Source organism: Sesamum indicum, linkage group LG4, assembly GCF_000512975.1.
Source record: "Sesamum indicum cultivar Zhongzhi No. 13 linkage group LG4, S_indicum_v1.0, whole genome shotgun sequence".
In the NCBI taxonomy this organism is placed as follows: Eukaryota; Viridiplantae; Streptophyta; class Magnoliopsida; order Lamiales; family Pedaliaceae; genus Sesamum; species Sesamum indicum.
Window position 1 is genome coordinate 3,226,381 of NC_026148.1, and position 12,302 is coordinate 3,238,682.

Here is a 12,302-nt window from a genome sequence, read left to right on the forward strand (position 1 = left end):
AGTCCCCTCGTATATCGCACCCGATGGCCAACTAAACACTCCTCTCCCCATTGTTCTGCCTCTGAACCATTCTCCCACATACATACATCCATCAGTCCACCAATACTTCCCTTGTCCATGAGGGAAATTGTCGGCCCAAAAACCGGTGTAATAGTCTCCATTGGGGAGAAATCTCTCTGCTTGATAAACTTCCCCACTGGCATGTTCTTCTTCTTGATCTTCAATTTCTTCATCCACATTTTCTACTGCATAAGATGTGCCGAAAATTGTGTTGGCACGTTTCTTGGCTGCAGCCTGTGTTTTACGGACGGTCGCCTCCCAGGCTTTCATGGCTAAGGCAAATATTTATAGATCTCCTAAGGACAACCTTTCTTCTATTCTTCTACCTTCTTCCTATCCAAATCAATGTACATGACAATCTGCGTTTATCATCTCAATGGTTTTTCTTTATGGTGTTTGCATAGCTCAGCCATGCAAATCATCAAACATGTAAAATGGAAAGAAAAGATCAATCTTTTTCACTCTCTTTTTTCCTTCTCCCTTCTCTCTCTCTCATGCCCCACTTCCTACCTCGCCCTCTCTCTCCTCCCTACGTGTGATGAAAATGGAAAAGAGGAGGCAGACAACCTAAACCAAACAATAAGAAGAAAATTTTCCTTACCCAACAAATCTTTTACATAATTGTCTTTGTTCCACCCCATGATCCAATCCTACATTTCTTGGATGATGTGATGTAAAAAATCCACAAAGACCACCCAATCATCATTTTTCTCATGATGACATATGTTGGGAATGTAATGGTCAAAATGGGACAGAGAAAATCCCACTGCTCTATTTTCAGACAATGATTGGTTTTCTCACAGCAACAGCATTGAGATGTCATGCATGCAATGCCCAAAAAAATTGTAAGAAAGACCAGTTCATCCACCGCTAAAACCGGTCTAGAGATGAGCTAGTTCTCTGACATTTGTCGAGGTAACCGGAATTAAGATCTATGTATGTATAGATATAGCCCTGCCAACACCCCCCCCCCACCACACACACAGACATATATGTATATATAATTATTAACAACTTTTCGTTTCCATTTCTCATACGGGAATATCATATTTCTCTCCCCCCCCCAACACAAACACAGTTCTTCATGACATTGAAATTAAAATTTGGTATAACTACACTCCTTCTCTGATTTGAAAATTACTTTTAATACTTTTGAAATTTGCTTACGTCTAATAAATATAATTTTTTTAATATCAATAAATTTAATAAACTTTTATTAATATAAGAACTTATTTATTAGATCAAAATAAGATTCAGTAGTTTTAGATATAATTTTTTAAATTAATTTATTACTGACTTATAATAGATCAAATAAATTTTTATAGTCAAATTATCCTCATAATGTGTGTAAATAGGTATATTTTCAACGTTATAAGGGTAGTTTCATTTGAAAAAAAATATTTGACCTGCAATAATCATTAATAAGACAATCGAGGGTAAATATCAATTTTCATTCAATTTTATATTAACATCAATAAATTCAGTAAATTTTGACTAATAAAAAAACTTATTTGTTAGACAAATCCTAACGAAGGATATAATTATCCTAATATTTACATGAATTCTTGAAAAGGTCATAATCAATATATATAGGGAAACTCAAAATCAAATGTCAAGTGTTCATGACGATAGGGACATGATTTTGCAGATAGGGACATCCCATTGTTCTATCAGCAGTAAATTAACAGAAACCAAGAACAGAAAGATTGAGGGAACTGAATATTATCAGCTAGCTTATGATTGATTAGTTATCAGTTCACATCTCTCTCTCTCTCTCTGCCCCCTCGCCGTAGACGGCGGGGCCACCAATTTCAGGTGCTTCCGCCACCTATTCCAGCATTCTTAATCGATTCTACTTGTTGAAAATCTTCGTTTGAATGAATAAAAGAATGTTCTTGGCTACACAGCTACGCAAAACCCATGTCCAGTTCTCCCGCAAATTATCTTCCAAGCCAACTGAAGATCTTAATCTCCAAACTTGCATCGCTTTACTTCAGTCATGCGCGCAAAATCAAGAACTAGGGAAAGGCCGAAAAATCCACTCGCGGATGCTCGTTAGTGGTCATCTTGGTTCTCCTCCTTCCGCTACTAGCCTTATCAATATGTACTCCAAGTGCAACTCCATTTCTGATGCTGTATCTGTTTTTCGTTTGTCAAGCAATGTTCACAATGTGTTTGTTTATAATTCTCTTATAGCTGGTTTAACCGTTAATGGCTTGCCAAATGAAGCTTTTGAGTTCTACTGTAAAATGCGGTTGTTTGGTGTAGCTCCTGATAAGTTTACTTTCCCATGTGTGATTAAGGCTTGTTCGAATATTGTGGATTTGAAAAACACTCATGGGTTGTTGTTTAAACTTGGGCTCGATTCTGATTTGTTTATAGGTAGTGCATTGTTGCATTCTTACTTAGAGTTTGAGTTGATGGGTGATGCCCTAGAAGTGTTTGAGGGATTGCCTTCGAAAGATGATGTTGTGCTTTGGAATGCTATGATTAATGGATATGTTCAGATTGGTGGGTTTGATAAAGCCTTAGTCATTTTTAGGAGGATGGCTGACAATGGGCTCATTCCTAACAGGTTCACTGTTACTGGGGTATTATCAGCTTTAGCATTGGCTGGAGAGATTCACGATGGCATGCTAGTTCATGCTTTTGCAATAAAAATGGGTTATGACACAGGGGTTGCAGTTTTGAATGCACTAATTGATATGTATGGCAAATGTCGGCAACTTGCAGATGCATTAGTGGTTTTTGAGAACATGATAGATAAGGACATGTATTCATGGAACTCAATTATAAGTGTTCACGAACAATGCGGTGATCATGACAGAACACTGGGACTTTTGAAGGTGATGGTAAGTTCTGGGTTTCAGCCTGATTTAGTGACTGTTACTGCCGCACTTCCTGCTTGCTCATCTTTGGCAGCATTGATGCTTGGTAGAGAGATTCATGGCTATATGATCATCAATGGGTTGGACAAGGCAGGTAATACATACACTGATAATGCAATTATGGATATGTATACCAAATGTGGGAGCATGAGGGAGGCCCGTTTGGTTTTTGAAAAGATGAAAATTAAGGATGTTGCATCATGGAACATTATGGTAATGGGATATGGTATGCATGGGTTTGGCAAAGAGTCAGTGGATCTATTTTCTTGCATGTGCGAGAGTGGATTAAAGCCTGATGAGGTTTCCTTTGTTGGAGTATTAGCAGCCTGCAGCCATGCAGGCTTGGTAAGCCAAGGGCGAGAACTTCTTGCAGAAATGCAGCCACTATATGGTGTTACTCCAGCTATTGAACATTATGCATGTGTGATCGACTTGCTTGGTCGAGCTGGAAAACTTGAGGAAGCCTTTGAGTTGATTTCAAATATGTCAATCGAGCCTAATCAAGTTGTCTGGAGGGCGCTCTTGGCTGCATGTCGACTCCATGAGAATGCTGACCTGGCTGAGATTGCTGCACAGCGGGTGCTTGAGCTTGAACCAGAGCATTGTGGAAATTATGTTTTGATGTCTAATATTTATGGAGCAGCTGGAAGATATGAGCAGGTGGCAGAGTTGAGACATACGATGAGGCAACAAGATGTAAAGAAGTCACCTGGTTGCAGCTGGATTGAACTTAGTGATGGTATGCATGCGTTTCTTAATGGTGATCGCAGTCATCCTGAAGAACATTTCCTCTATGATGGCTTAGATTCACTAACCGCATGTTTACGGGAGCGTGGATATATGGTAGATGCCATGGAGAGTTGTTTCTAAAATTTCATGTTGACTGGCTAATGAATTTGTATCCCATGGATTCATAGGCTTGAGATCCCAAAATATGGGTTTCACTTTATCATAAATGAAATCTCATGCTGTTAGAACAAAGGTTAGCATCAAGTTTGAAAAAAATCAGTATTTTTTGGTTAATTTTACATGTTACTTTTCTATTATATTCTTCAGTTATTCCTGGATTAATTTACTATATCCCTTTTTCTGCTTCAGTAGACGATATATCAACCGACAACATTAAGAAGGTGTGTTCATCCCAATTTACCATTTCAAGGGAGAAAACAATCTACTAATTCGAGGTTCTACCACCTTGATTGCTGGGTGCATATAAAGAGATAATATCAGAGTTGCTCGTGTTGTCTACTTGAGAAAGGTACCTTGCTCTGATCTCTTACGGAGAGCTTCCTGCATCAGTGTCCAAGATTTATAAGTTCCGGTGTCTTGATTAATAATGGACAGATGATGTTTACTAATGAACAAATGCATACCATGAGTACCATCTACAATCTGGAAAATGCCTTGATCAAGACATGCTTTGTCTGGAAAATGTTCATGTCCTTGTTGCCTGATCGTTTTGGTGCACAAAATCGAGGGATTACTGTTGTTTAAGAAAACATACTCTAAACTCTGGAGAAAAAAGCTGTTGATGTCTTTATAATGATCCTTAAGACACTCTTGATGAGATCCTTAAGACACTCTTGGTGAGATCTTTAAGATAAGATAATCTCAATGAAGAATCATAAACTGAGCTGTTGAAATGTCAGAAGAAGGTTTGTGGATCCTTCATCGCCAAATCTCAAACTGGAAAATTTTAGATATATACCTACAAAATCCAGGTTTGGAATTGAGAAGATATGCCTTCTAGGGATTAGTGGGGGAAACAATCTTTCTTTGGACTGGGTGTAACAAACTTGGAGTTCTGGATAGCTGAGTAGCACCAGAGCCTGGGCAGTCATTGGCTTCAAGATCAATTCTGTTGAGGACCTAGTAGCTTTAAGAGGACCTTAAGCCTAAAAGCATATTTGTGGTGTTGATTATGCTTGAGTGTCTGGGAAATTGTGATTGCCAAAGTATCCATACATTAATCATGGCAGTTCGGTTTCTATTCCCCCCAAAATACACAAATAATCTCAGCTCGGAGACAACTTCTGAGCATTGAATTTCAGATGTTAGTTGCTGGTTTGGAACTCTTTTTACTGGAAAGTCTCTTTGCCCTTTTGAAATTAGAGGGAAAATGAGGTACCTTGAATATATTACAACTTTATCAGGTTTTTGGTTGAGAGGTCAAGCTCACAAACCAAACCTAATATGATGTAGTTAGGAATGAACTATGTTTGCATGGTAAAACCAAGTCACAAGGTCCTTTCCAGTTTCTATTAAGTTAGTACCTTTCTTATAGAACTTTACTTCTTGCCTAATGGTGTATGTTATTGTATGTCTTTTGGGGAAGCAGAAACACAATAAGACCCTGGACATGTCTATTAGTATAAAAATTGGGTTGGTCTTCAGCTATAATGCACATGGATACCACGACATGGAAACAGGACATGTAGCATTCAAATATTTTAGGACAGAGATCAGCTCGGGCATAGGTGTCCTATAAATTTTATAGACAATAATTATAATTGTACTGTGTGTGGGCAATTGGTAAAATAATTCACAGAAATATGATACAATTAATGAGGACTGTCATTTCAATTATAGCATTGGATATAAGTGAATGTGATTCGTAAACTATGATATTGCTGAAAGAGAAAAGAAGTACAGATAACCTTCGAAAGAAAGAAATGTAAAAAGAAAATGTGAATGAATTTAGATGACATAATACTATTTTTTCAATTAAGTTTAGAAATTCTTTAAATTTGATAACTCTTATTTGTAAATATAAAAAGAAAGCTTCGATTTCCAAAACGCTGCAGCACACTATCAGCTTATTCTTGTTAGACATATTGTCCTGAACTTGTTCTTTTTTGTTTAGTTCCTGAATACGCTTTTCGTGACTGACACGGTCTAGAGTTGTGTCAGTACCATGTCCATGTCCAATGTGCAAGAGATGATTTTTGGGAGAATTTCATCCTCGTGACCAGTGTGTTCTAGAGCGTGTCAGTACCATGTCCATGTCCAATATGCAAGAGATGATTCTTTGGAGAATTTCATCCTTTTCTAAAATTCTTGTGAGGACATGGATTTTCCATGATTTAGCGTTTTCATCCAGCGCATGTCCATGATAACTATAATTAATGTGATATGCAACTATAGACAGATGGGAAAGGGTCCGTCAGGATGATTAATGATGATATCATTATTGGGTTTCCACAGGTAAGTTGGTAGGAGTAGGACAACTCCCAGTGCTCGTGGAAAATGTGGAGGACTTTCATCCTTCCAAGTTAAACCAAGCCTCTGTGGGTTTTGGGCTGGTTTCTGCTGCTATAGAGTTGTAGCCTGACTGTTCCCACATGCGAAGATGACTCCTCCTGGAAATTGGGTAAAGATAGCATGTTACCCTCCTGTCAAATGCAATTAAACAGCATGTAGCCACCTGTGAAATGAAAACTTCTGAAAAATGATCAACTTAACCTTCTAAATCTTTGAATATAACAATAGTCTGATATGTATTTATGGCAGGTGTCCTGGAAGAGAGAATCTGCTGATGAGCCTGAGTTGTATTCACATTCATATGTATCGACCAACGTTTCTCAGCACTGATACAATGTAACTCTTGACATCGACCACGAGGTCGTGATGGTCCGTTACGATGGAGGCTTCTTTAATCATTTGCCTCTCCATCAGCGTTTAATCTCTAGAGTCCAGATAATGGTGCAAGCCCCCGTGCATGAGTCACACGAACCTGTAATAAGGCCTAATGGCACTTTGAAAATTTGGCTGAGCACCCATCTCTTGATAGGAGACTTATACATGTTGCTGTATGAGTCGAGAAGTAGGATATAATGTGGCCGGAGCTTCTTACCTTTGTGTGTAGTTCTGTTAGGCTAGAACCTCATCCACATGTGTCCTGCAAATGTTTCTCAGGTTTTTTTTTCTTTTTTTCGAGTGTAAAAATTTGGATTATTTTAGATTGCTGAGACTAACCATATGTTGGAACTGCACGGGTGAGCTCTACCATCTCTGCAGAAGTTCACTAGTTGGTTTATGAGCTTTTTCCTTATTCCCTAAGTATTTTCGATCTTATTATTTCACCATTAATAAATTTATATCTTTAGACTGTTACGGATAGCCAACAAAGAACCAGCTTTACATGACTCCAGCAGTTAATTTCATAGGCAAAAGACTTGGACTTGATTGTCTCACTATTTCAGTTGGTGATTAGAACTAATAACATTTATATCGTTCTGGATTGAAAACAAAGAAAAAACTAATGATTCTGGGATGTATTTTCTTCATTTGGATTGTTCACATTTTTCCACACATTCATTAATTAATGTATGAGGTTGATGAATAGATATTAAACTCATATACTTACGGAGCCCCACACAGATGCATGTATTTTCCAAACAGATGAACTCACTAACCTTTTTTTTCATACAAAAATAGTGGTGCTCCTCTCTCTCTATAAAAGAACATAAACTTTCTTGAATTTGTGGGCGGCAGAAATACACACACATTGATGGCACATATTCCTAAAGAGTCATCAGTATTCATGTTGGAAAACTCTGATGATGATGTTGAAGAGGATGCGAAAAGGATTGGCAATGGAGAGGGTGATGCTGCTCAACACCCTCCATTCTGGCCTCAGAGTTGCAAGTAAAGTTTTTCCAGGCTATTTTTTTCCCTGTCTTAAATTACATTTTTGCTAATATTGGCTCTGTTTTCTTCTATATTTCCCCAAAAAGGGAAAAAGGAAAGAGAAAATTGCTTTAATAAATGGAATTCTTCCACCGCTCTTTTGCATTCATACAACGATAAAAAATTGCTGATGAACATCAGGGATATGGATGTGATTTACCCTTTTCGTTTTGGAGCAGGGAGACAGCTGACTCTTATGCTATTTCTGCTGACCAGAATTTGGAATCTTGAGACGTCATTCCAGTGCTAGATTTCGTTCTATGAAGCAAACAGCAATGTTAATTGCAGTCATGCAAAAACAAGTTTGCTCACGAACGAGGAGAAAGACGACTCGGACCGTATCTCTAGAGTAACACTACCCCGGATAAGGAATTCGTCGTTGCACAAGCAACTAACCGAAGAACTCCCAGTTGGACATGGATGTAGCTTTTCTCAGACAGTATTCAATGGTAAACAAGCTCATATTCTACCAAGATTCGAGTTAAAACACTTTTAACATTTTGCGATAATCATGTGATGAAATTATAGTCATGTTATATGGTACAGGTGTGAACTTGATGGTTGGAGTTGGACTCCTTTCAATGCTGTATACAATGCAAGAAGCTGGCTGGAGTAGCTTGGCTGTTCTTATTCTCTTTACACTTATCTGCTTTTACACAGCTTATCTTATGAAATGCTGCTTTGAAAGCAGGGAAAGCATCATAACATACCCGGACCTTGGAGAAGCTGCATTTGGGAGATACGGACGCCTTCTCATATCGGTACTTCACACATTTAATGTAGCTGAAAAGACAAGATTTATATGACTGTTTACTTTTGGATATTTAATGAAATGTTAATGGCTTTTAGTACTTAATTTCATTTGAATGGGGATCGCATGATGATTGATGTGTCGTCGTTTTACTTGAGAATCCTACAACTAGTTGATACTGATGTTCTGCTGCTCTTGGTGCAGATCATTTTGTATGTAGAGTTATATGTAAGTGGAACACTCTACTTCAGATATCCAGGTTCAGCTATTCATGTTTGAGTTCTCAAACACTTAAAAACTTTTTTTCCCATCACCCCAGTCATACTGTGTGGAGCTTATCATTTCGGAGGGGGACAATCTCACCGGGATTTTCCCTGGAGCACTTTTGAATTGGGCGGGCATTGAGCTCGATTCCCTCCACTTCTTCGTCATCGTTGCAGCTCTCGTAATACTACCAACCTTTTGGTTGAGGAATCTTTGATTGATATCATATCTTTCAGGTGCTAAAAATATATGCTGATCTCTTTTAAGCATTTCTTTTAACTAAACATTGATAGGTTGATCTTCATTTTGTTTTTCAGCTGGTGACATTCTTGCAACTTTAGTTACGGTTGTCTGCTTGATTTTGATCGGGACGGTTGACGGTGTTGGCTTCCGTCAGAGAGGTGAATTCTGAAGTGACATGGAGTTCCTCTTGCAATTGGTGTGTATGGGTTCTGCTATGGTGGGCATCCTGTGTTGCTGAATATATATCAGTCGATGGTCGATAAAACAAAGTTCACCAAAGCACTTTTTAGCATGGTAAGCGGGCTTTTATGATTCTCGAGACATTGCAAAACAGATTGGCGGAACATTTGCAAAAACGAAAAAGTAAAAACTAACAGAACTGCAATACACGACCACCCGTCAACTGTACATAACTAGGATGTCCTTAGAACACTGTGAAAATCACCAACATATTCCTAGCATCAAACAAAGTGTTTATGCCAAAAGTGTATGGTTGGATCAGCTTCCACACAGCAACAACATTTCCAGATTATTACAATATCACATGTATTTTCACTTAGAACTGATAATGGAGGAGTTGCAATGCTGGGCTTTCTCATGTCTGGGCAGAGGACACTATCCCAGATAACTTTCAACATGCCACCTGATTCAGTTGTTCCAAAAGTTGCATTATGGACAACTGTAAATTAACATCCATAGTTTTTTTCATTTCTTCTTGGGATAATTTTGGTGTTATTAGACATAGATTGCCTGTGGTTTGAGAAATTACATCTAGTATCTCAATGGTTCAAACTTATATATATTTATTAAAATCAAAGAGTATATAATCAAATCTCAAGATAATTTAGTTTAAAAAATATTGACTTTTACAAAAAAATAAAAATAAAAATAAATCCAAAATAATATCTAATTTGAGAATAAAAGGTGTTAATGCATGATTTCCTCTTTCGCAGGTCTTGTGATGTCTTTGCTTGGCTCTCTTCTGAGTATGCTTGTGGTGAGCATTAGCTCATTTTAATAGTGTTAAATTGTTGAAATTATTTGAAAAGTTTAATATCAATTCTATATGTGTAAATTTGAAGAATAAATTGAGAATAGTATATCTGAACTCACATTTTTATAACGAGGATAAGGTCATTAAAAATAAAGTTGATTTTTTTTTATAAAAAAAATAAAAATTACTGAAAACATCCCCTCAAGGTATTACTTCTAACTTTTGGCTCAATAGTGCTTATTTTTTTTTATACATTTCACATGCAGAAACTGATATGTCAAACACCATAAAACCGCTTTCTTAAAATTAAGTAATCATATGTGACCTCCTTGATTGATTCGAGCTTGCCATGTATTTGCCCCAAATCGTTTATGGGTCATGAGAATTAAAACATGTACGTTAGGTTAGTTGGGGATGTTCCGACGGTCGAGTTAGTTCGGGCCGAGAAAGAAATATGTGATCTGAAGATTTATAGTTGAAAGCAATAAATGCAACTTACTTTAAAATGGCTCATATTTGAAGTATTTACAGGGCCCAAGTGTACAGATGGACTAGGCCACGTGTCTCTATCTCAGCGCTCCATTGCTTTTAATCACACGGTGGAGCATCAAGTCTTCCAATCGAGTAGCTTTTCGGGTTTTGGAGCGGGTTGGGGCTCCAAGGACCCACCCCGTGCGTTGGCGTGTGGATCCTGCCAGCTTTTAAACTATTTTACCCTAAATGAGGGGTTTTTCTATCTTTTTATATAAATAGGATAATACCCTCGTCAAATTATTTACATAAATCATCCATTGGGTAATTACATAAATCACCCATAGTAGTCAAAAAGTAAGGGTAGCTTGTAAATATTTTGATGCTTTGGGGGTTGTATGTGTAATTTTTAAAAAAGTAGGAGTAGTTTATGTGAGTGTGTTCATGTTTTTAATGGGTGTTTTAAAAAATGAATGATTTTCGTACGTAAATAAACCATAAATCAGAGAGTGTAAATATAACTATCCCTAAAACTAAAAATAAAAAAATACTTTTAAAAACTTTCGCAAATACTCCAACGATGCTTTTGGTCGAGCAAGCACAAAATAGTAGGAAGAAACTCATTAACAAATCACAAAAGAAAGGATTGTTTTCACCTTTAAGTTGCATCCACAAACTAAAACTTTTAGGACACCAAGCAACTTTTGTTCATCAGCAAAAAACAACCTAGACTACCTGCACTAACTCATGTAGGTCTTAAAAGAGATTCTGCAATATTTACAATGTTTGGTCTGTTTAGGTAATGATGTGCACCTTTGACTTGGCCTGTCCTTTTATTAGAATGTATATTTGGAGTGCATAAACCTATTGGTATCCCCTTATGATTCCCAACCCTTACTTTTGCTACTTATTTATATATTCATACTTTTTGTTGAAAGGTATATGTCCAGACATGATTTGTGAAATAATGCATGATATGTTTCTTTTCAGGCGGTTATAGTGTCCATTTTATGTTTTATAAGGATTTCGGAGAAAAAAATTATAAGAACACAGGTTACGATAATTATATTTTGCTTGTTTATTTATTTTTTTGGCTTTATGTAATTGTCGAAACTGTTGTAAATCAGTTAATTTTATTACAATTTAAGTGGGCTTTTTTTTTTTCCTCCCTTTTTTGGTTTTTTAGTTATATGAATTGAGTGTGGAAATACCAAATAGTGTAGATCATGCTAATCAGTACGATGTAACTCCCATTGATAATATGGCGTGATACACACATTTTGACATCTCATACTTGATTTTTATAAGAAAAATTCCCACTCTCTAGAGGTTGAATAATTTCAAAACGCCTGTTTCATTTGTTCTCTGACTAAAAAAAGTAAAAATATAAATATTTATATGTAGGAGTTGCAAAATTCTATATGCTAAACAATATGAAATTTCTACTTATGCAACCTTCTTAATTTCAGTTACTTTTAATTTTTTTTTTAAATAGATGATTATCAGCATAAGCACAATTGTACTGGTATTGTAAGTGTAGTTTTTGGGACGTATTCGTCAAAATCAGAGATCTCAAGTCAGTACTAAAGTATACTTTCAAGATATATTATTTATTATGTAGATGCCTCAAATATATTTTTTCTTGGATCATTTTATTTAGTTATGAATTACTTTTCTTGGAAAATCGTCTTTTTTTTTTTCAACAGCTCTGCATTAGGAAATTCAAGTTAGAATGTAATCGAGTTATGTGGTACTTTGTCTAGTATAATAGATTTTTTTTTTAATTGAATGCATTGTATAGCTTATTTTTTTTAAAAAAAATAAATTATATTTAATTCCCAAATCCCGAGAACTTGAATCTGTGACCAAAAAAAAAAAAATATTGACGAAAATTAAAAGTTCTAAATGTGTGTCCTCCGCGGCATTGCTAATAACTTTTCAA

At 36.5% G+C, this 12,302-nt stretch overlaps 3 protein-coding genes across 5 annotated transcripts in view; 2 read left to right on the forward strand and 1 right to left on the reverse strand.

The window, feature by feature from the left end:
- LOC105159902 (phosphatidylinositol 4-phosphate 5-kinase 4) overlaps positions 1-1,026 on the reverse strand; it is a 5,183-nt gene extending 4,157 nt beyond the window's left edge. Inside the window, 2 exon segments of the mRNA XM_011077114.2 lie at positions 1-6; positions 8-1,026. The exon segment at positions 1-6 is cut by the window's left edge and continues 816 nt beyond it. Coding sequence (XP_011075416.1) covers positions 1-6; positions 8-330 — 329 coding nt within the window. The 5' untranslated portion in view covers positions 331-1,026.
- On the forward strand, positions 1,690-7,007 carry LOC105160054 (pentatricopeptide repeat-containing protein At3g14730). Of its 3 annotated transcripts, none has more exons than XM_011077319.2 (4): positions 1,690-3,930; positions 4,047-4,206; positions 6,153-6,318; positions 6,459-7,007. In XM_011077319.2, exon 1 carries the CDS (start codon positions 1,938-1,940, stop codon positions 3,816-3,818), a length of 1,881 nt encoding a protein of 626 aa, XP_011075621.1. In that variant the 5' UTR covers positions 1,690-1,937; the 3' UTR covers positions 3,819-3,930; positions 4,047-4,206; positions 6,153-6,318; positions 6,459-7,007. The 3 variants fall into 3 exon arrangements, with proteins under 3 accessions (XP_011075621.1, XP_020548816.1, XP_020548817.1); XM_020693157.1 differs by having other exon boundaries at positions 4,050-4,206; XM_020693158.1 differs by lacking the exon at positions 6,153-6,318.
- Positions 6,117-9,530, forward strand: LOC105160055 (vacuolar amino acid transporter 1). The gene is given in 8 exon segments (XM_020693315.1): positions 6,117-6,152; positions 6,459-6,512; positions 7,888-8,086; positions 8,184-8,398; positions 8,593-8,616; positions 8,708-8,888; positions 8,970-9,056; positions 9,059-9,530. Coding segments are annotated over 8 exon segments (945 nt in total). The 3' UTR covers positions 9,208-9,530.

Coding starts and splice junctions, on each gene's coding strand:
- LOC105160054 (XM_011077319.2), top strand. CDS start 1,938: ATGAATAAAAGAATGTTCTTGGCTACACAGCTACGCAAAACCCATGTC.